The sequence below is a fragment of the Cyanistes caeruleus genome, unplaced genomic scaffold (genome assembly GCF_971803275.1).
Source record: "Cyanistes caeruleus unplaced genomic scaffold, bCyaCae1.hap1.1 HAP1_SCAFFOLD_110, whole genome shotgun sequence".
NCBI lineage: Eukaryota > Metazoa > Chordata > Aves > Passeriformes > Paridae > Cyanistes > Cyanistes caeruleus.
In genome coordinates this window covers 519,759-543,251 of record NW_028255911.1, presented here as the reverse complement: position 1 = coordinate 543,251, position 23,493 = coordinate 519,759, and the positions used below count along the sequence as shown (strand labels likewise).

The 23,493-nt window shown below is 50.1% G+C and overlaps 1 protein-coding gene across 1 annotated transcript; it reads right to left on the bottom strand.

Moving 5' to 3' along the window:
* Positions 1–1,880: 1,880 nt before the first annotated feature.
* On the bottom strand, positions 1,881–13,470 carry LOC147646211 (uncharacterized). Its single transcript, XM_086873779.1, has 5 exons — positions 13,303–13,470; positions 13,011–13,166; positions 12,753–12,854; positions 12,427–12,529; positions 1,881–1,966 (listed from the first exon to the last, which is right to left on the bottom strand). The coding sequence occupies exons 1-5, from the start codon at positions 13,468–13,470 to the stop codon at positions 1,881–1,883; spliced, it is 615 nt and encodes a 204-aa protein (XP_086729905.1).
* Between the last annotated feature and the right edge of the window lie 10,023 nt (positions 13,471–23,493).

The window sequence follows — 23,493 nt, the reverse complement described above, 5'->3', positions numbered from 1 at the left end:
GAGAAGCTGTGGGTGCTCCGTGCCTGAAAGTGTTCAAGAGCAGGCTGGACAAGGCTTGGAGTAACCTGCTCTAGAGGAAGGTGTCCCTGCCCGTGGCAGCGTGATTGGAACTAGATGATCTTCAAAGTCCCTTCCAACCCAAGCCATTCTATGATTCTGTCATTCTATGACTGGTGTAGGACTCTTCCAACTGAAATAGTTTTTTCTACTTTTTTTTGTTGTGTGACCTTCATGACTCACTGCTCAGCTCACTGAGGCAATCTGCCTTCCCAACAGGAACAGAAATGGAAAGCCCCATGAAACACTCATCTTGGATGATTTCACACAGCTCAGTCTCCTGGGAAAATACGGCTAAGCAGCTTTTCCAGTCCGTGCACAGTTCTTCATTGACATAATGCATGAATTTGAAGCAGGGCCATCACCTCAGGGTTACTGTAAACTTCCAGACATGGGTGTCACAAGAAACATCGGACTCATATTTGTATTCCAAGTCCATCAGTCTAAGAAAACAGATCTCCTTGCAGAACCACTCTATATCTCAAATATTGAGCTGCCTGCCTTTGCAGGAATAGCTCAAATTGTTCCTGTGTGAAGAAATGCCCTCATACGTAACTTAAATATATACTTTTACAGGAACTTGATCTCAAAGTATGGCTGAGTGGAGCACTTGGTGCTTAAAATGGCAGCAAACTTGTGTTAGTGCTATTCACAGATAGATCCATCCCGAGCAATTCCTTTGATCCTTAACTCTTTCACACTCCCATCCTTGTCATCTCCCTACTTAGCTGCCTACCGACACTCCATCTTAAAATTCAAATAGTTATGTTATTGGAGACACCTTTAATTTTCTGACACCTCTACTTCTCTGACACCTCTCCATATTTTTCTTTACTGTTTGCCACAGACCCTGGAGCACTGTCCCATTCCTGCCCCTCCCTCCTCTCCTCCCCCCAATCCCAGACGAAAAATCCTATTTTAAGAAAAATCCTATTAAGAAAAAATCCTATTTTTTCTTATCTTCCATCCTCTTGTCTTTTTCCACCTCCATATATGCATCTAGAGACATACACACTATTTTTGTTTGGCTGTGGAAAGTTTGTCTTTTCAGTTCCTTACAAAGTATTTGAAAAGATAGCATTTTTTTGCATTTAATTAAAGGCCATAAAATATCCCAAATGATGCCTTAGAGAAAAAGGCAGCAAATACTGTTGAAAGTCCTGGCTTGTGGTCTCTGATGGAAATCCAGCCCCTTAGCCAAGTGGAAGGGGCATAGCCCATGTATTTGGAATGACAGTTCTGTGTTCTCTTGGTTAGATTGTGCTCCTGTTATGGAATAAACTGATGAAGTCCTCCAAGAAAGATGAAGCTGTGGTTGGTTGTTTGGGCTTTTAAAAATGATGATTTTTAAATGACACATTGTGGCATCTCCCTATGGCCACAGACTTGCAGCCAGAAGTTACACAGAAAAAAAGGACTGTAGTCTGTCTGCTTTCAAATGTCACACCTGCACTGTGTGAAGAACTCCTGGTGACACTGAGGCCATTTAATTTTGGACCATCTATTCCTGTTATATGGCAGAGACTAATAACTTTGAACAGTAGCACAGGTCCCGGCAGGTGCCTTGTTTTCCTTGGGCAGCCTTGGCGAGGGGCAGGAGCTTGTGGGCACAGGTGGCTGGTGTGCTTTGTGTGCCTTGTGTGCCTGGCCTGGTGTGGGTTTTGTGCTTTGTGTGGCCTGTGTGCTGCTGGCTGTGGCTCCGAGTCCGCTGTGGCCATAGGCAGCCCTGGTGGCCGGGCTGTGTGCTCTGCGTGTCTGGGCTGTGTTGGTGAGGCTGCGGGGCACGGCAGGAAGGTGAGCGCTCCTGAGAGGGGAAGCAGCGCCTACGGCCAGAGCGCCCTGAGAGCGCCCGATCCCGCCTGATCTCGGAAGCTCAGCAGGGTCATGTAAATCATGTAGGACTTTTCTCCTAACATGAGTATCCTGGGGATTTCTCAGAGCTGTTTTAAAGGAAAATACAGGACAATGTCCTGGATTCCTTCTTTATGTTCCTAGAAAACCTTCTGCTGAGCTGCTTGCCTGTGTCTTCACTATCTAGCCTGAGACTTGGGTGACTAATCCTATTAATTAAGGCAGCATTATGATTAATAGCTCCTTGGATCAGTCAAAGGTAGATAACATGTTGGAGTCTGAGTGTGTCCCCTTGTTTTTAATACTTACTTCTAGGATTCAAAGAAACACTGAATTTCATATAATACGAAATTCATGAGCATGTTTTCATGGTGATACATGAAAACAAATGTTAAACTTAGATAGGAAAAGTGTGAGTGTGTAGATTAGAAAGTTTTCTAAATCACTGGGCAAAAAAGTAGTTTAGAGAACAAGAGACAAGATGGAGGATTTAGGGTTTTTCTCTTGTCCTCCTTCTTTCTTCTTCATGTTCTTCTCCTAGGGGTTTTTGGGTAGTAGGAGGTGATTGGATAGAAAATACCGTAGTGCAGCACACAGGTGTTGGGTCATTGGGTCACTAAGAAAAATAACTCCCTGCAAAAGCTTACTAAATCTCCACCATTTCCCACTAAATCCAAGAAAAATCCCTCAAAATGCTTCAAGTCTCCTCCAAATCCCACAAAAATCCCACAAAATTCCAGAAACATTCCACAAAATCTCCTCAATATCCCACAAAATTCTGGAAAAGCCTCAAAAAATTCCAGAAAAATGCCACAACATTCCCTATAACTTCTCAAAATTCTACCAAATTCCAGCAACATCCACAACATATCCAAAAATGTCCACAAAATTTCACAAAATCCCACAAAATTCCAGGAAAATCTGATGAAATTGTTAGCGTTCAGGAACACACATCATCACAGAATGATTATATGAAGGTGCTTTATTGAAGAGCTCTGGGTGTCAGGGGTACACAGACCCAAATCTGACCCATCTTGCTTTTGAGCTGAACATGTTTTATACTCTATCGTTATACAACTTAGATATTAATTATTAAACTTACATTGATCTATTGTATGCATTGTTTTTACCCAAGCATGGATTTCTCGTGTTCCCCTCTCAACCCCCTAACATTGTTCCTCATGTTCTTTAAACAATAATTATATCTAATCACATCTAACAATTCTATCATTTATCATATATTGATTACACAGGTGCAGATTCACATGATCTTTAGCAAGCACAAGGCCTAACATTTCCCAGGACCTACTCATCTTGAGCTTTCCAAGCCTAATTTTCTTTCTGAGTCCCCAAATTTTCTATGATTTTAGAACCTTTTACTATCATTCCCCGCTTTGAAAGCATTTTCACTTCACTATAAGTGCAAATGTTTGCACTTGACACAGTCCTTTGTTTCTGAGTTTACACTCGATGTTCTTCGAATCCTTGATTGATGTAAACGTTGTCCTGGATGCTGTCAGGAACTGGAGAACCAGAAGATGGTGGGGGTGGATCTTATGTCAGTGCCTTTATTATTTTCTGGTTCCAGGATGTTTTCTTCTTTATTTCTCCCTTGAAGATGCTGTAAACTAAGCAAATTGCTAAGAATACAATTAGTAAGATGATCACACTCTCAATGATAGATTTAATCCATGAACTCACATTCCACCCTAACCCTTTGAAGATTTTGCCTAACCAACTTGTAGTCAAATCCTTTTGCTCTTCCTGTGCTTTGTGCTCTATTTGTTGCAACTGATTGATGTCATGTTCTACATCTGCAGTCACATTTGGGATGTGGACACAGCAATGATCAATCCATCCATTTAAAAACCCACACACTCCATGCTCTTTCAGGAGTAATAAATTGTAATTGTACATTTAGTTCTTTAAATCTTTCCCAGCTCACTCTTGCCAATTTCTCTACCTGACCTGTAGGTTTGTAAAACATTTCTTTATTCTGATAGTTTGCTCTAGGACCGAGCAAAGACTCTAGGGCCCAGCCAAATTTCACTCTACAAGAGGGTTCTTGCCAAGTGTCATCCTGATTCTGTTCCTATCCTAATCTTCCCTAGCTATGCCTGTGTCTAGCCACTGAGTTGTTTTTAAGCACATTTCACATTTTGACATTACTGATTTTACCATTGTTAGCATCTGTACCGAGATTAATTTTTGTTTCATCCATTTTACCAATGCCTCTGCACCCCAATGACATTTGTTATGTTTCATTTATAGAACTTCTCTCATTATCAAGGGGGTAAACACTATTTGTCTTTGTGCAGTTACATACCACTCTTCTGAATTCTTTTGTGCATTTAGAAAATGTCCCAATTTCTCATCTCCTATTGAATATTTTGGTTTTGGAGGCAAATTAAATTGAGATACATTAACTTTTAAAGATATCAATGCCATTGTTCTTTGCCCTTTTCAAGCAATCTGTCAAGCTGTCCAGTCTGCTTTCCGATTTTCTTCACAAATTTTGGAGTTTCCTGATTGGTGTCCTTTGCAGTGCATAATTGCTACTTGTTCAGGTTTTGTATTGCTTTTATCAATTGCAGGACTGCATCTTGATGTTTAATGTGTGTGCCTTGAGCAGACAGCAGTCTTCTTTCTTTCCACAGCACTCTGTGGACATGCACTACTCCAAAGCATACTCTGAGCCAGTCCAGATGTTTCCCCTTTTCCCTTTACTCAATTCTAGTGCTCTGCTTAAGGCAACCAGTTCTGCCCTCTGGGCAGATGCATTTGCTGATAATGCTTTTGCCTCCACTATTGCACTGACTGTTGTTACCGCATATCCAGCGTATCTGGTCCCGTTCTCCACCAAGCTGCTTCCATCTGTGAATAGCTCTCACTCTGCTTGCTCCAGTGGGATGTCTTTCAGGTCTTCTCTTGCCAAATAGGTGTCCTCTATTACTTCTACACAGTCATGCTCTAATGGGCCTTCTTCAGTTGTGGTACCCAGGAACAGAGCTGCATTCAAGAGGTCAGTTGTCTTTAGTGTGACATCATCCTGCTCAGTCAGGATTACCTGGAATTTCATCATCCTGCTTGGAGATAGCCAATGGCCCCTCTTTTGTTCTAAAACAGTGCTCACCATGTGTGGCACAGAGACATCTATGTGTCTACCCATGGTGAGTTTCCTGGCTTCTTGTGGCAGCATCACGCTGGCTGCAACTGCCCGCAGGCATGAAGGCCATCCAGCACTCCCCTTGTCAAGCTGTTTGGAAAAGCAGCCTACCAGCCTTTCCCAGCTTCCCAAACCTTGGCTCAGCACTCCCAGTGCTAGGTGTAGTCTTTCATGCACAAACAGCTGGAAATCTTTGGACAAATCTGGCAATCCGAACGCCGGAGCAGTTGTCAATGCCTCCTTCAGTTTGAGGAAGGCCTCCTTCTGTGCTCTGCCCCAGGTAAACGGCTGCGTCTTCTGGGCCTCATCCAGGGCTTTTGCAATTAGTCCATAGTCCATGATCCACAGGCAGCACCACCCTGTCATCCCAAGGAAGACTCGCAGCTCATGCACGTTCTGGGGTTCTGGAATAGCACAAATAGCTTGAATACAATTAGTACCCAGCTTACATTGCCCTGGTGAGATTTCACATCCCAGGGAAATCACAGTCTGCCAGGCAATTTGTGCCTTTTCTTTAGACTCCTTATATCCTCCCATTCCCAGCTGATTTCAAATTTCAATTGGTACCTTTATGCAGGTTGTTCTCTCTTCTGTAGCTATCAGTACACCATCAACATACTGTAACAGCAGGTATTGTTTTCCCGGTACTTGCCCGTTCTCGTTCTCGGTCCAAATCTCCAGCTCCTTCCCCAGCTGCCTTCCAAATAGGGTTGGACAGTTCTTGTGTCCTTGTGGGAGTCGTGTCCAAGTGAGCTGAGTTTTCCTTCTATTTTCTGGATTTTCCCACTCAAAGACAAACAGTTTCCTACTTTTTTTGTCAAGGGGTATGCAGAAAAAGGCATCTTTTAAATCAAGTACAGTAAACCATTTCTATTTCTCTTTTATAGATGTTAACAATGTGCAAGGATTAGCTACCACTGGGTAAATATCTTTAGTTATTCCATATATTGCTCTCAAATCCTACACTAGTCTTTATTGCTCAACACAGAAACTTGGGCTCCAGTGTTAACTACAAAAGTAAAAAGTGGATGTATAGGACCCACTATTATGGAGAAAGCGCTCAGACTATTAAGCCTAGTCTTCACAGAAGTATGGAGAACATCGTTTATTTCTATCTTGAGCACACTTTTATAGGGTTTTACAGGGTCCCTGGGCTAAGCAAGTTACTCTTGGTTAATCCACACAGGTTTACATTTTTTCTCTTATACACAAGGATATTGTTTTGCTTCATTCTCTCTGCTTCAGGAAAGTTTCAAGGACATGAGCCTTTAATATCACGACTTATACCAAAGGCTGGTTTGTGCAGACAGGCCTTTACTAAAATATCATGCCCACCTTCTGTTCAAATATTCTCTACACACTATTGCTGTAATCAATATGTCTCCAGTTTTGTTATTTCTCGTAAGCATTTGAAATAAAAGCAACCTCTGCCTCTCTGCTCACCCAGGAGAAGCAGAGTTCCCAGTTTCCCTGATTCTGAGGCTCCTTGGGCTCCACTCCCAGAAGCTGAGAAGGAGACGGCTTTGGCTCACAGCCCAGAGCCTGTGGAGCTGTGCTGGGTTATCCAATGGGGCATTCCATACAATGAACTTGGGACAGTGCCAATTAGAAACAACTTCACTCAACTTTGAAGTGAGAAGCCATCTATTACCTTGCTGGGGACCCCCTTCTTTATCTCCAGTGACCACCAATACTGGCAGTGAGAGATTTCTTTTCTCTTGTCTGGGTTTTCCTTAAGAGAACCAATGCATCTAACACCTTTGCTTTCTCTGATTTTTCTTCTGCCATTTTTACAGGTCCATCATTTCTACTGGAATGAATTAGCTCTTTTGGAGGGTAAATTTGATTCAGGAGAGGGGTTTCCCCCTCTTCTGTTTCTTTTAGCGAGTCAGCATTTTTGAATTTTCATCCTGGAGGGCTGCTCGCAACAGATTGATCTTACTCTTTTCTTCATTGAATTGTTTTTGCAAAATTTCAACTAAGCTTTAGAAGGAGTCTATTCTAGTTCTTTCCTCACTTCTTTGCTTAAAGCCAGTTTTTGGAGCTGCTGTAAAACTGAGCAGAGTAGAGTTTGATTTTTGCCCAATTTAAATTTTCTTTCATCTTGTAAAGAACACACTCTATCAATCACATTTTCCAAATTAAACCAGTAACTAAGCGCCTGCTTTTCCCCTCTTGGAGAAGGTCTGGCATTGTGTTTTGCTAACAGAGCATAAAATGCAGCTTTAACTTCTGCACTGCCCTTTTCAGTCATTTTTACAAAGGGAAAACCACTACAGGGAGGTATAAACTTCAATTATACACACACACACACACACACACACACACACACACACACACACTGCTTTTTGCTTCCCTGTGTGGGTAAAAAGACCAAATCTGCTTGGGAGGCACTCTTTCAGTTTAAAATTCTGATTGTCTCTTCGCTACACCAAGCACTCAAAATTCACACACACAACAACAACAAAAGCATTCCCGCCCTTTTGCACTAAGAGATCATTTGTGAAATTCTGCAGACAGAGCCCTCAAGTGAGTGTGGGGTGCTTTTCACCTCGGCGTGTGCAGTTTGTGGGAAATTCGAGTTGCCCCCCTTGCTTTCTAGACACCGCTCACTCTCTTGGGAGTGTCGGGCTGGGTGCGGCTGGAGCAAAACATCTTTCCCCTAATACAGACTGCACAACAAACCTGCAGCCCCTTCTGTCTGTCAGAAATCCTGTCCGTGACTCCAGTTTAAATGTCACGATTCGCTAACGCCAGTGGGAGTCACGAGAAGTTTCTTTGATCTCAGAGTGCAAAAAGAACACAAAGGGATTTCAGTTGAAATCACAACAGCAATAATGTGCCTTTATTTTAGTGATAACAAGGGTTATGTGATAGAGGAGAGGGAGTGAGAGAGAGAGAGAGGAGAAAGAAAACAAAGTAAAGAAAGAGAGAGGTTATAGCTACCAACAGATGAGACAGTGTCACAGGGGTCTTTTTCCATGGGGAGATCTCACCAAAATTAATTTAGCCTTATGTAATTCTTCCCCAAAGTGACCTTGTTTCCTATGTGCTAATAAGCACCCCAAAGGAGAAGTACCTGCTATGAGAGCATTGCTGCCCAAAACCCCTTTAAGCTTCTCCATGTCACAACTACAATACACCACAAATGCCGAACCTGCAACGCTTTCGCAGTCGTCTGATGGACGGCGCCCAGGCAATCCCAACAGGAATTCCTTTAGCCCAACCAAGCGCAGCTTTTGCTGCGTCTTATTGGCAGGCACCCAAACCAAAGTGAAAGCACCTTACCTCTTCTCCTGGGGACGCTGTGAGCAGCGCAGACGGTCGCGGCCGATGGGCTCCCCGAGAATCCCTCGGTGCCGGCTGGAGCAGGATCGGGTCGCGAGCTCGCTCAGCAGCACTCACAAGGTCCCATCTGGGTCACCAAAATGTTAGAGTTCAGGAACACACATCATCACACAATGATTATATGCAGGTGCTTTAGTGAAGAGCTCTGGGTGTCAGGGGTACACAGACCCAAATCTGACCCGATTTGTTTTTGAGTTGAACATGTTTTACACTCTATCGTTATACAAATTACATATTAATTATTAAACTTACATTGTTCTATTGTATGCATTGTTTTTACCCAAGCATGGATTTCTCGTGATCCCACCCCAGCCCCCTAACATTGTTCCTCATGTTCTTTAAACAATAATTATATCTAATCACATCTAACAATTCTATCATTTATCATATATTGATTACACAGGTGCAGTTTCACATGATCTTTAGCAAGCACAAGGCCTAACATTTCCAGGGCCTACTTTTCCCAGGGCTTGTCAAGCCTAACTTTCTTTCTGAGTTCCCGAATTTCCTAAGATTTTAAAATGTTTTACGATCACCTCCAGACACAAAGAGTCCTGTCTGAACAGTCACAAAGCTACATCTATTTTTAATTTTAACTTTTATCAATTTTTCCAGAGCCTGCTGGCTGTGTTCAAGGTTTTCTCCCTATTTACTCCCTAGTGCACATTCTCCAGAAACTCTGCTTTTACATCCTTTTGCATTGATTAAAGTTACCTGCAATGACCAGTCAATCCAAACCCTGGGAAAACTTGAACTTAAATGTGTACCTAGGCAAAATATTTACCTCCCACATCTGAAGCCATGAGCTGCCAAGTACTGTCCCCACTGTCATACCCTGTCCCCTGGAGCTCTGCTGATGCCATTTCAAAAGGGTTGCCAATGAAAACAAGTTTGAATATTTTGGTAGTTTCCACATTGGCATTCAAATCCTTGACTAGAAAAATCACAAGTCAAGATTTCTAGGATTCTTCCATACCAAAGCTGTCATTCTCACCCGTGATTTTAGAGTGTCTGAACAGTCAGACAAGGTTTTAGTTTCAGACACTACAGACAAAGTCCCTGCTGTTCGGCGATCCCATTCCATCAGCATATAGTCCTGATGATTCCTTTAGGCAGGAGCAGCAAAGGCAAGAATGAGCCAAACAAGCTGCTCCTGTGTTCTCATGTCCAGCACAGCAGTAACTGGGAGTTCAAGAATGGATTCAGGAGACAATGGGTGCACAGGGAGCCACCAAGACTTTGGGATGCTGAAATGGACCAGCCTGGTGCCTGTGCCTGGGCTGCACCGCGCTGAGCTCCAACTGGACAATCTAACAATGGTTGAATGGACACACCATGGGCCACTGGAGACTCCTACTCCTAGTTCTGTGAGCTACACTATTCACCTGTCATTCACCAGATGATATTTTCATCTTTGCTTGAAATCCAGGAGAGGTAAAGGTCAACATGGAAAAGTGTTCTCCCAATTCTAGTGACAGCTGTGCCTGCACACCACCTGTGCCCATGGCAGGGTGCTTGGAGACTGGATGATGTTGATGATACTTTGCAACACCAAGTACTCAGGGATTCTGGGATTGCCCAAGTGGAGAGCAAAACTGAGCTGTGTAAGTCCCTGCTTTTTTTCAGCACATGCTGCTTCTTCCTTTTTTCCAAGCAAGTCCAGGATTTGGTTTCATATGTCTTTAAGGTGCCTGGACAGATGAGAGGGAGGGCAGCTGCCCCATCAGACTCTCTCTCTCTCTCTCTCTCTCTCTCTCACTCAGGATGGTGCCAATGCCGCTGCCTTGGGACACCTGAGTGTGGAAGGCGAGCTCGCCCTCAAGCACGGCCATCCAAGCCAGTCACGGGCACAGGCTGCAGTTGAAGCTGGCAAGCGTTGCTGTGAGGCTGCAAGTGAAGAGAAAGCCATTGTGGCCAACTCTGCTGAAGCCTTTTGCCAAAGCAAAGGCAATTGTGCCCACAGCCTCCCCCTGTTTGGCACCCGGCTGCTGCGGACGCCTCAGTGCGCAGGTGCCGACGTTGGGGCTGCTGCTGTTCCTGGACACACTCTGCTGCTGTTTCTGTGGGCTCCAGAGCCGCTTGGGCAGCAGCCACTGGGCAGCCCTGCCGGAGGAGACATCGCCACCCTCCCCATGGTGGCAGCAGCTCTGTGGGCCCCGAGCTCTGTGTCAGGGGGGCCTCGGTCACAGCAGCGTGGCCTGGGCAGCCGCGAGGGCCCGGGCTGGCCGCCAGCCCTGCCTCTGCCCACTGCCCCTTCCTGGAGGCACCCAGTGGCCGTGGCCTGGCAGCACCCCCTGCCCTCCATGTCCCCAGCCAGCCCAGCCTGGGCACCTCGGGCTGTCCCCACCCTCCCGCTGGGGTGGTGTCCCAGCCTCCAGGCCTTCTGCTGCAGGCCTGGGGGACATTTTGGGGCAGCACCGGAGCAGCCGGGTGTCAGGGACCAGGCGGCTGCCCGGGGGCTGCTTATGGCCTCTGACACCCAATTCCTCAGGGCTTCCCACCACCCCGGCTCCTCCAGGGCCTTCTGTCCCCTTGGAACCTCCTGCCACCCACTCCTTCACACATCCCCCTCGTGCCTTCCCACTGCCTTGTCCCGTCTGGGCCTCCGCAGCCCCTCATCCCTTCACGGCCTCCCAGCACCCCGTGCCCTCAGGGGCACCCCCAGCCTGGCCCGGCAGCAGCGCCGCAGCCCCACAGGAGCTCCAGCAGCTCCTCAGCCATCACGGCAGCAACACACGGGCAGCAGGACACAGACGGCGCTTCCTGCCTGCCACAGGGCTTGTGGCTTCAGCATAACCACCAAAGGCCAAGGGGCTTCTGGCCATTTCCCCTGCACCACTGCACGCCCCGGCAGGTTGCTGAACACAAGAACCCTTTTCCCTCTCTTCCCCTATGCCCCGCACACCCTGGGCAGCAAAAGAAAGGTCTTGGGACTCTTGTGGTTTATAACATATCCTATATTATTTACATACTAGATGGAAACGAAACAAAGAACAATCTCTATGAAACAAAAACTAACAGATGGCCCATGTGGCCCCAGAAGACAGAGCCTCTCAGCCCTAACATATCCTATATTATTTACATAGTAAAAAGAAGAGAAAAAAGGAAAAGAAAAACCCTTATGAAATAAAAAATCCTGGCTGGCCCATGTGGCCCCAGAAGACAGAGCCTCTCAGGTCAGCTCTGAGTACACCTCCAGCAGCGCAGCCAGCCCAGGCCCGACAGACGAGGCCGTGTCCTCCATGCCCTGAGGATTTGGTCTTGCATCCTCTGCAGGATGGAATATCGGGCACTCTGGATGGCCCGGAGGACATACAGCGTTTCAAGTGCCAGGTCTGACACGGCACCGCTTCTGTCCTCTGTCAGGCGTTCGAGGGCTGCAAGAGAGACGAACAGAGCCACGGTCACACCCCAGAGCTGTGGGGGCCCAGCGAGAGCCCCCTGCCAGGGCCATGCCGGCCGGCTCTTGCCTTGGCCAGGAGGGAGCAGGGACCAAGGGGGTCAGCCCGAAGCTGCTGGCCACAAATGCCCCACGTGGCCCTGAAATCTCGCTCTGCTCTGCCCACACCGCCCCTCATCGGGACAGGGAGCAGAGCCCTCCACAGCCTGGCCAGGGCTTGCAGCTGCCCCCGACAGCCACCGCTGTCAGCCCACTGCCCTGGCTCACCTCTGCACAACACCTGGAGCTCTGCGTGCTGCCCCCTTACCTGCTCCCCGGCCATCCCTGAGAACACAGAGCCTGTCAGGGTCCCAGCAGCACAGCTCCCTGACAGCGGCGCTGCCAGCCCTGTGGCCACAAGGCCTCCTGCCCCGGCAGGGCTCAGCCCGGGCCCTTACCGCATCCTGACTCAGCCCAAGGGCACGGCTGCCAGAGGCCGGCAGCAGCAGCCCCGAGGGCAGCCGGGGCTCCAGGGCGCCGGGCCCGGGTGCCGCTGCCGGGGCAGCAGCCGGGGCTGGGGCCGAGCTGCGGCGGGGCGGGGAGGGAGCCCGGGCTCGGGACTCACCGATGACCCTGATGGCCGCCGCTCGCAGGGTCTCCTGTGGGTCCTGCAGGTACTGCAGGGCCCGGCGCAGGTGCTCGGCCAAGGGGATCCTGGGGTCTGCCAGCTGGAGAGAGCGGCAGGAGGGAAGGGTTGGCGCGGGCTCTGCCCCTCGGCCGGGCGCTGCTGCCTGCGGCCAGCCCCGGCCTCCCGTGCCCGGCCAGCCCTGAGAAGCCGTGCGGCCCCCGGATGCAGCAGTGGGCAGGGGCACAGCTGCCAGCCCCACACACTGAGCACCGGGGCCAGGGGGCTTCTCTAGCCTTTGGCTGGCACTTGCAGGCTGCCCTTACCACGAGCTTGGCAAACTTCCACAGCTTCTCCTTCCTCGCCGCTTTTTCCAGGTCTGGCCTCTTCAGAAAGCCAGCCGCGCGAAGGAGCGTTGTCCGAGAGGCCTGGGGAGCAGCAGAGCCGCAAATGGCCCCACAAGGCAGGGCACAGGAGTGTCCCAGTGCCAAGGGCTGGAGGAGGCTGCAGCCTGCAAGCCTGCGTCAGGGCAGGAGGCAGCTGAGCCCCCTGCCAAGGCGCAGCAGCAGCCCAGGAGTCCTCACCTCTGCCACATGCCGATTCTCATCTTGGCAGTGGAAATAGAGTGGGAGCAGGCTCTGGTACACTCGTTCCTTCAGGGGCTTTCTTCCTTCTTCTTCTGCTGAAGACATCACTCTTCGAAGGAGAGACATGGAGAGCAGCTGCACTTGGCTATCAGGCTGTATGAAAGGAAGGAAGGAAAAATGACCTCATCATTGGCTTCTTGTGGCCCACATTGGCGTAGGCCTGCAAATGCACAGGGCACAAAGTGTCCGGGCAGCAGGCAGTGGCTGTGGCTGGGGCACAGAGCCTTACATTGTCCAGGAGTTTCAGGAGCGGCTCAGCCAGCTGCAGGGCCCTGCGCCAGGATATTGGGGTGTCTTCATCCGTGAAAATATAGCTCAGGAGAGCAATGCTCATCCTGGCCACGTCACTGTCCAAGTCCCACAGGAGGTGCACTAGTCTTCCTGTCAGGCTCTGCATTCTTTCGGCCTGTGCAGAACACAAGGGTGTGAAAGCCCGGGCAGCTGCCGCAGGGCCCAGAGGCCAAAGGGCTGTCCCAAAGCACTCGGGCAGCTGAAGCAGGAGACAGGAGAGCTGCGAGGAGCTGCCTCAGCACCCAAGGCAACGGCCAGCCAAGGCCAAGTGACAGCATTGCCCAGCCTCATGCTGCCCACACGGCTTCAGCTGCTGCACCCTTTCTCACCATGGAGGGATGATCCTTTAGCAGGAGGAGAGCCCTGAGAACCTGGTGATGCATCTCTCTGGAGTTGTACCACAGGTACTTATACAAGATCTCCATTAGGCTGTCACCACAGTCACTCAAGTCCAGGCAATCTAGGAGCTGAAAGGCACAGGGCAGTGAGAGGGGAGCTGGCCGGCAGGAGCCTGGAAGTGTGCAGGGCTGGGCCCAGGCAGCAGCACAGGGCGCAGGTGCCATCCCAGGCAGCTGTGGCTATGCCAGGGGACAGGGCTGGCAGGGAGCTGAGCGAGGTAGTGCTGGCCATCAGGCTCACCTCCACAAGGAATGCCATGGCAGAGACATCCCAGTGTGGCAACGGTTTGCTGAGCACCTCAAGCAGGTAGCTTAAGATGCCTTTACACAAGTGGACGGATGCACGGCGCATTACCCTGGAAGGCAGAAAATGGCAGAAAGAGTCTCAGCAAGGGTGCGAAAAACCTCTCCCAGGACTGACTGACACAGTTGTCCTATTGCCCCAGCGCCCTGTGAGGGTATTTGGGCCCGTGAGATGTGGCTGCTCCTGGGCACCCTCCTCTCACAGCCTTTTGCAGTCTCCTTGGCCATCCCTCGGTGACGAGGTCCTCAGGCCCATGGCCACGGGGACTGTGGGGGGCATCCCGGGCAGGGGGCACAAATGTCAGAGGCAGTGGGGAGAAGGGGGTCTCACCTGGCCAGCAGACCCACGGCATAGTGGTGGGTGTCAGCACAGAGCAGCGTGTCCCAGCCACGCTTGCGTTCCATTGCCACCACCACATGCTCCAAGTGGAGACTGCAGAGCAGGGCCTTCAGGGTCTGCACTGCAAACCTGTGCGCACAGCAAAGCCCAGGTGACGCTGGGAGCGCTGGCTCTGAGGCTGGGGAAGTGGCAGGGACAAGAGGACTGGCATGGAGCACCTGTTGGGGCTGGTGGAGAGGCCGTGTTGCTCCTGGCATTCCTTCCAGAAGGTATGGACGTCCTCTGTCATATACAAAGTACTGAAGTACGTTTGGAAGAGGAGATGCACAAAGAGGCGGGGGAAATAGACTGTGAGGATCTGTGGTCAACAGGGCCCCTGGAGGATCTTCCACATCACCAGAGTTGCCTGTAGAGGAGAAAGCAGCCCGAGACAGCGCTCAGTGCCAGGGCGTCCGTGTGGCAGGGCCTGAGCGTGGCAGGGAGAGGCCGGGGGAGACGCAGGGGGAGCAGCGGGCCTGGTGGCCCTGAAGCTGCCCCTAGGCCAGGTTTGTGGCCAGTGCCTGAAGCAGGGAGATGCAGTGGGGGAAGGAGGCAACAGAGCTGCTGGAGAGGCGGCCGGCCTTGCGGTGAGCAAAGGCCAGCTCCAGAAATTCACAGTCAGGGAAAAGACAGCTGTCTTGTCCCCATCAGAGGTGCCCAGGTTTTTCTGCGGCCAGCTCCCCACCACATTGATGAGGAGCGGTGTCACTTCCTCTGAAATCCAGGGCGAGAGCAAGATGGTCGTCCACATGGCCATAGCAGCTCTGCGGGGTCAGACACAGCACCGTGGGCTGGGCAGCAGCGGGGAGCTGAGCTGGCCGCCAGCTCTGCCTGTGCCCACTGGCCCTGAGCGGCAGCAGCAGCCAGGCAGCCCAGCCCTGTGGGGACAGGCCCCTGAGGGGCAGGCTGGCAGCACGGCAGCAGGCTCGGGGGCTGACTTTGTAGCAGGGCTGGCAAAGGGAGCAGCCAGAGGGCCCTGCAAATCTGTGTTGCTCACAGCCCTGGGCCGGGCTGTACAGGGTGATGGGCTGGGGAGCCCTGAGGCCTCGGGGCAGCTGGGCCCCATACCTGTCACACATTGGGGCCACCCGCAGGAGAGTGATGGCCACATCATCGGGCTCTGCCTCGGCCACTTGCATCAGGGCCCAGTCCATCCTGTGCTCAGCAGCCTCATTGGCCATGAGCCACTGGTGGATGTACCTCACCACGCCGGGCACCTGGAGAAGGCACAGGGAGACTTGGAATGCTAGCAGAGGGAGTCAGCAATGTGCCCAGCTTCTTCCCCAGACAAGTGCTTCTCTTCCAGCACGCTGCCATGGCCTCAAAAGCTTCAAGTGAGCAGCAGGTGTGGCTTGGGAAAGCCAAGCAATTGCTGGAGGATCAAAGGCTGGCCACAGGCTGCTTACTTGCTCTGGATTGAAAAGAGCCGTCTCTACAAGCAGATCCAGCTGGGCAGCGCTGCTTTGTTCTACCAAGACCTCTGAGGATGCCTTGACCACAGTGTCCATGGGACTGGTGTCTTCCTTGCCAATTCTCGTGATGATTTGGTAAAGAAACTGTAGGAGAAGGGCAGGAAGGCAGGGAAGTTGCATGGAGTGCTCCAAGTGCGGTGCTGGGCTGAGCAGTGCCAGCAGGCCCAGCGCAGGTGGGGATGGCTGCAGGTACCTGCGCTGCTCTGCGGAAGCGGCCACGGGCGGTGTCCTGCTCTTGTGTGCCGTCCATGGCTGCATCTGGCAAAGATCAGACAGAGCTGAGGGGCTGCGGGAGAGGCCGGAGAGCACAGCCCAGCCCTGCATTCCCCAGGCAGGGACAGTCCCGGGATGCCCCAGGGGATGCAGCACAGCCACTGCTGCGGGGGCAGCCCCAGCCCCTTTTTTGTGCTGTCCATGGGTATGTCTCCACAGGACAGTGTGGGATGGGATGAGATGGGATGCAATGGGATGGGATGGGGCCTAGATGGCCGCAGGCACCAGCCCTGTGGCCCAGCTCTGCCACTCACCCTCCTCCAGCGGCTGCAACTGCTGCACCTCTTCGGTCTCTGGTGCTGGGGCAGCTCCAGGGCCTTCTTCCACTTCCTCCTCTTCCTCCTCCACCCAGGCCAGCTTGGGCACTCTTGGGGGTCGCTGCTCCAAATCTTCTTCCAGGCTCTCCCATCCTTTCCATAGGAACAGCACCAGGGGATGGCATGGCATGCAATGGGATGGGGCCAAGCTGGCAACAGGCACTAGCCCTAAGGCCGAGCTCTGCAACTCACCCTCCTGTGGTGCCTGGAACTCCTGCACCTCTTCAGACTCCTGTGCCAGGACAGCTCCAGAGCCTTCTTCTTCCTCCTCCTCAAGCCAGGCCAACTTGGGCACTCTTGGGGGTCGCTGCTCCATGGCAGTGACTGGATTTATGGCTGCTTGCAGGAGAGATGGCTCGGAAAAGCTCAGAGTCAGCAAGTCCTGCAGTCGTGCCTGGAAGGCACCTGCAAGACTCAAGTCCTGGCAAGATTGCAAGACAGCGAGTCCTGCACTTGGGTCTTGAGGGCTCCTGCCACAAGGACAGGAGGCTCCTCAACAGGGACTGTGGTCTGGTCTCAAGGGCAGAGACTGCAGGGATGGGCGACACGTCGGAAAAGCTCCGGGTCACCAAGTCCCACGGTCTGCCCTCAAGAGAACCTTAAGAAGGAAGGCTCAGCAAGGCCACAGGTCAGCAAGACCTGTGGTCTGGCCTCGAGGTCACCTGTAGGAATAGTGCTTCAGAAAAGCTCCAGGTCCGACACAAAGGAGTGCGCTGTGCGGGTGCTCCTCACAGCACCGCTCTGGCGCGTCCTGACCCGTCGCATGCACCGAGCACTGTGGCGTGGCCCTGTCACCGCCAGCTCCTATGGCAGCACGTGTCACAAAGGGCCCTTTGACATCTGCTCCCGTTGCCACCATCCCACGGTGACCGTGCTGCAGCGTGTCACAAAGGGCCCTTGCACACCCTGCCCTCCGCCCTGGGGCCGCCCCCATCCCCCCCCAAGTGGCCCAGCTTGGAAGGAATCCCTTGCCCAAAGTGTCTAAGACAGCCTGATGGGATCTTTAAGAACAGCTTGTTAGAAATGGAGGCAAATTTATCAATAAGAATTTTATTGAAAACTTTGTAAAATTTTCTCATGCAAATGTCTCGGTTTTTGGAGACAGGTGTCTGCTAGGGAGGGCAGGAGCCACCTTTGGAATGAAAAATGTAGACCCCCCCCTCCGAATTATGATAATCCTGAAATCAAGGGGCTCTCAGGCAGAGATCTGGGGATAGGAATAACAGTTCTTTACTAATATTTATAACCAGGCAAACAAACAACAATAACTACAGCGTTAGCAAGAAAACAGAACCAGGGACCCCATGACAGCTTTCTGGGCTGAGACGGGAAAGGATGGAGGAGAGGCTTTGTTTCACAAACCCCCTCGGGTTGGCAGTCAGTGCTGGTGCTCCTGCAGGGCTCTGAGGAACACTCAGCTGGAACAGCAGGGATGAGCTGAGATCCCGGGCCAGTGGCTGAGGTGGATCAGCAGCTCCGTGGCGGTGGCTGGCACTGCCACACGTGACGGCAGGACAGGGGGTGCGAGGCCACCAATGAAGAGGGAAGAAGGAGAAGAAGCAGCAGCTCCATCTGGGTGATGGTGAAATTCCCTTCTCCCCACCACAACAGCTCTGTACCCAAAGTGTTCTTCTCCGAAGCTGAAGAAGCCACCAAACTGTGCCCACCCTCCCCTTTTCCTGCCCCCTTCCCCCCCTGGGCCCAGCCAAACTCTTTGTTTTTCCTCAAGCACCCACCAAGTACCCGCAGTTAAGTTTTCCCTGCAAGTCATGAGTAAAAATTCCACAGGCAAGCCAGAACTAAATAGAAAATAAAGGACACCTAACCCCCAACACCTGTAAGTTGTATCTTGAGAGTCAGCCAGGATCTTTGTTTGCCAGAACCACCTCTGAATTTAATCAAGGCATTAGTCATCAAAATTATTTTGAAAATTTAAAGATCAAAGTAGCCAAAATACTCAATGTAACTAATTGCTGGGTATGTTCTCAGCTCAGGTTGGGAGGAATGGGGTTCCCTCGGAGGGCTCACCCTGTGGGGTGGCCAAAACTCTGTCAATGGGCTCTGACTTGTAACGGATCCAGTGCAGGGACACTGACAGAAAACTGTGCTGTGGAACACAGGAATGCAATTATCAGTTTTACAGGATTGTCTGAGATTTCCCTTCCAGAGAAACCAAGCCCTGTTCTAGTTGGAGGCCACAATGTGAAAGGATTTCTGTGCTTTACCATCACAAGCTTACTCATTCTTTTTTCTCACCCTCATTCACGTTAGGAACAATAATTCTGTTGTCCATGGAGCTGGCACCTTTTGAATTCCAGAATAATGTCCCCAAGGTCCTTTGCTGTTCAGCTTTACCGCGCTGTCTGTGGCTAACAAGGCTTGCTGGGGTCCTTTTCCCTTCGGCTGGAGAGGTGCCGGGTCCCAGTCCCTGAGGGACAGCCAGGCTCCTGGCTGGAATTGGTGTGGAAGTCCCTCAGGGTCACATCAGCCTTCACATGGAGCCCCGTGGATCTGAGCATTTTCCAAAGGGGCCATTGGGGCAAACAGGGAGATTTGGTCTGGCAGGGTCTGTAAAACAATATCCCATCCCATCGACTTGTTCTGGCAGAGAACACTTGGCTGCAGGGACATATTCCCATTGTTCCTGCCCAGGTCTCAGGATTCAAAGAGTGTTGTCTTTGCCCAGAGCTGTTCCTTCAGCTGGCTTGGGAGGGCCATTTGGCCTCTGGACCCACACTCTGGCTCCTTTATTAAGACTGCTGGATCCATACCTTTTATCTCCACAAATGGAGGTGATTTGAGGTGGATGTCCTTTTTTCACAATTGTTTTTAAAACTGCAATATTGATAACTGTACTACCCTGCATTGTGGTGGAAAACCAAATCTTGTTCACTATTGTTTAACAGACTTACTTCAATTTCTCCTTGATAATCTGCATCAATTCCTCCTCCCATGACATGAACACTTTGCAAGGCCAAGCTCCAGTGTGCAGTTATCAAACCAAAGTGTCCTGGAGGAATCTGAATTCTTATTCCTGTATTGTAAACTCTCATTTGCTTCTGATTTCTCCTAATGAATTCCAGTGCATGAAGGTCCAGCCCTGCAGCCTCTGGGGTGGCCCTGGCAGGGGCCATCACAGCCAGAACAATTTCCCAGGCAGTCCAAGTCTCACTGTCCATGGCTGTGTTTGCAAATTGGGTGCAGCCGTGCACACCCAGGGGTTTCCATTTCCCAGTGGGCCCATTGTTAAGGGCATGGAGCCCATCTGGGAGATGGGTTCTCCACCGGGACAGGTTCCCATCTCCTCATTTTATCAACTGCTCTTTTAAGAGCCTCTTCAGCCATGGAACCAATTCTGCCATTTGTGGATAATGTGGTACATGACAAAACCAGCAGTTTTAATCTCTGTATTTTTCCCAGGAACAGACAAAGCATTCCACATAACAGCATCGGCAAACCCTATAAAAATAGCCAACTTCACCCCTTCCTCCTTTATTCCTTGTATACAATTCACAAAGTTTACCATTGACATTTGGGTCTTTGCTAGTCCTTTTTTGTAGGGTATTTTAGTGTTACAGTGAGCAGCCAAAGCTAACAAATTGGAATTGTCAGCATTATTTCACATTATCGATTTTTAGTTATATATATAAATATATATTATTGTGTTGTTATTATTATTGTTTTTGTTATTGTTATTATCATTTTACTTGGACAAACAAACCTGAGCTAAAGACTAAGTGACTTCTTCTGTCACTCCACGTGGGAGCATTCCAAAAACAATTGTTCCTTCTCTTGGTGCTGTTAACAAAATCCCTCCTTTTCTTCCCAAACCCATGAGTTCTTTTCCTTTTTCCATATGCAATGTTTGGATGCATTTTAAGACATCCAGCGGTTCAGCCTCTTTTAACCGACTGCCCCACTGCTCGCACGGTGCTCCGACCTCAGCCCCACTCCAGAGCCAGCGAACTCTGGGGAGAGCTTCCCTTCTGGGAATTACAGATGGGACTGATTCCTTACATTTACATGTTAAAAGTGACATTTTGTTGTGATCTGGCTAGACTTTGCCAGTTTTGTTTCAGCAGCGGGCAGAGTCAGCACCAAAGGCACAAACACCACCTGAAGGAATCAGTGTCACTTACTGCAGCTCCAAGCAGCAAAGGATGACAAAAGGAGCAGCTCAGCAATGAATCCAATCATCAGTGACAAAGATTGCCTGCAGGGATTAACAAAGATCCAGCACCAGTTCCCCTCAGACTTTGCCATCCCCAGATCCACCCATCAGCTGGGGAAGCTGTCACAGCCAAGGTCTGGAGAGCCACTCCAGACACTGGGAATTGCTGCAGGTGCCTCCAGCCACAGGTGAGGCTCCAACCCCGCTGTGAGAGAGGGCCAAGCTTTGATAGTGCTGAATAAACAAACTGACAGCACTTCTGGTGTGGGAACATCTGGTTTCATCCTCCTCTTGGTTCCCTACAGAAGCCTGGCCAGGCCTCAAGGAGGAACCAAGGGAGTCGACCCTGACCATACACCCCAAACAAGGCCAGATGTCGGATTTCATGGCCTTGTCTGGCTTCTAAACACAGAAAGGTCAATCCATGTTTCATTGATGAGTGGATACATCTATCACAGCGTTCATGACCATGCATATTTCAGTAATGAGCAGATGGACAGATAACCTTTGGCTGGAAGGTTCATTCAGAGGTCACCTTTGGCTCAGGGCCTGTTGTTCAGGCCTCACTCAGGGCCTGTTGTGCAGACCTTGGCACTTCAGAAACGAGGTTTAGTGGGGGGCTTGACACTGCTGGGTGACTGGCTGGACTGGATGAACTCAGAGGTCTTTTCCAGCAGAATGGATTCTATAATACCAGGATTCTATCTGCTGCATTCAGCTAGGTCCATTACTTAGCAGCATTACTTTAGTCCAAAGGCCCCCTCTTGCTCAGCTCTTGTGGCCTGAGGCTTCAGCTCCTTCAGCTCCTGGTGCTGAGCTGCTCAAGCTGAAGGAGACCACTTGGAGAGAAGAATAAGTTCATTCAATTCCTTCTGGGACATGGAGAGGGGAAATGTGAAAACAGGAGCATTGTTTGGTGTGGCCTCCTCTCTGCTCTTCACACTTTCAGTGCTTTGAACCAGCCAAGAGCTTTCTCCAGGATTCAATGAAGCAGCTGTTCCTGCTCCCAGCTCTGGCTCTTCCCAGTCTCTGACCTTGACTGGTTTTGTCCCTCTTGCTGTGCCCTCTGTTCCCCCAGGGGGCTGCCCCAGACTGAGGGATCAGATGCAGGCACTGCTGCTGCTCCCTCGGGACCAGCCCCAGTTTGGTTGTTGCTGTCAGTGCCAGCAGAAGCCGTGGCTGGAGCAGCAGGTGCTGACAGTGCCCCAAGGCCCGGGGCTGGAGGGGTCCCTGGGCTGGGGCTGGGAGGGAGCTGCCCCTTGTTCTCCCTCTGCCTCCCACAGAGCTGGGCCGGGCACAAGTGGGGCAGCAGAGCCAACAGGGAGCCTGCGAGTCTCTTGCAGCCGTGCCTGCTCAGAGTTTGGCCTTGGAGCTTCAGGTGGGCAAAGGCAGCTGCTCTGCTCCCTCTGCGTGTGCCCGTGTTCAGCACTGCTGCTCCATCAGTCTGTGCCCAGCAACGGGGAAAAGCCTCAGCCCTGCAGGGCCAGGAGCTGCCGGGCTCTGCCTGAGCAGCTCAGCCAGCGGGAAGGGAGCTGCTCCACACGGGAACCAGGAGCAAAGGACATGCCTTTTCTAGGACATGTTTTCTGTAAAAAAAACCAACAAAAACATCAAAAGCAAACAAAAAAAAAACCCCCAAAAATATGAAAGATAAAAATTACCCCCAAATGTGTAGTGAAGAATCTTCTATAACACTGGAGTAAGAAAGAGGTAACTGATCTTTTGAAAAAGAGAACTCAGCTTTGATTTTAGTTCCTTAGTTTGTTCACGTGCTAGTGAAAAGGATCCATTAGCTGCCTTCCTTGAGAGATTTTATGGATGTTTTCCAATATTAAGATATTTTACACTGCAGTTAAAGGAATAGAAAATTGAAATACATGTTCTTCATGACTGTGTCTTGAGTGTAAAAATTTGCAGTTTGGAACTTGGACCTAAATGATGAGTTCGGCGGGAGAAATGCAGCACTCAATATGAATGATCAGCAAGTCTCATTTATTGGTAACTCTAAAACCACTTATATAGCATCAATAATTAGGCTCATACATAGTGCAAAAGCAAGCTCATTCTTGGATATTTTTATTTAAGGTCAACTCCACCTAATTCCACATTCCTGTGATCGCTCATCTATGCTGAATTTACATTCTTCTGATCACAGCGTCCTGTTCTCAGTTAACAGTTATCACTAAGGTCTTCCTGACCTTGCAACATCTCACACCAACTGTACTCTATTGTCTCATTCTTTCCCAGCTAACTGCTGCATGGGAACATGACCTTTGCTCTCTAGCCATTCCTCTGTAATTCCCCTGTTTTCTTTTTGTACTAACAAAACTGTAGAAGTAGCCCTTTTCATCATGTTTTGCAAGCATTGCAGTATGCAAGGAATAAACAGTAGCACAATCACAATGATCAATATAACAACAATTGCCATTTGTGCCAAATATTTTAACCATCCTGTGAGACCTAGGGATTGAAACCATTCCTCTAATGGATTTGTTTCCATGGTTAATATTTTCATATTGTCCTGTAGTTGTCGGAGATGAGCATGAATAGACACTGAATGGTCAGAAATATTCATGCAACACATCCTATCAAAGTCTTCACAGCCATGGCCCTGTGCCAATAGCAAAAAATCAATAGCAGCTCTATTCTGCAATACAGCATGCCTAACACTCTTCATATCCAAAAGCAAATCAGACAAAACCTTTGATGTAATATTAAATTGTTTTCCTGTCCAACATGCCAGTCGTCGTAACTGTGTTAAGGCTTGAGCACTAGATACTCCAGGTGTAAAAATAGATGACACAATCACTGTAGGA

Excerpts from the sequence above, each read along its gene's own strand:
- LOC147646211 (XM_086873779.1), bottom strand. The coding sequence starts at position 13,470 with ATGCAGAGCCTGACAGGAAGACTAGTGCACCTCCTGTGGGACTTGGAC. Across the intron at positions 13,167-13,302 it reads TCCTGAAACTCCTGGACAAT|CCTGATAGCCAAGTGCAGCT; the intron begins GTAAGGCTCTGT and ends CCTTTCATACAG. Across the intron at positions 12,530-12,752 it reads GGAAGTTTGCCAAGCTCGTG|CTGGCAGACCCCAGGATCCC; the intron begins GTAAGGGCAGCC and ends CGCTCTCTCCAG.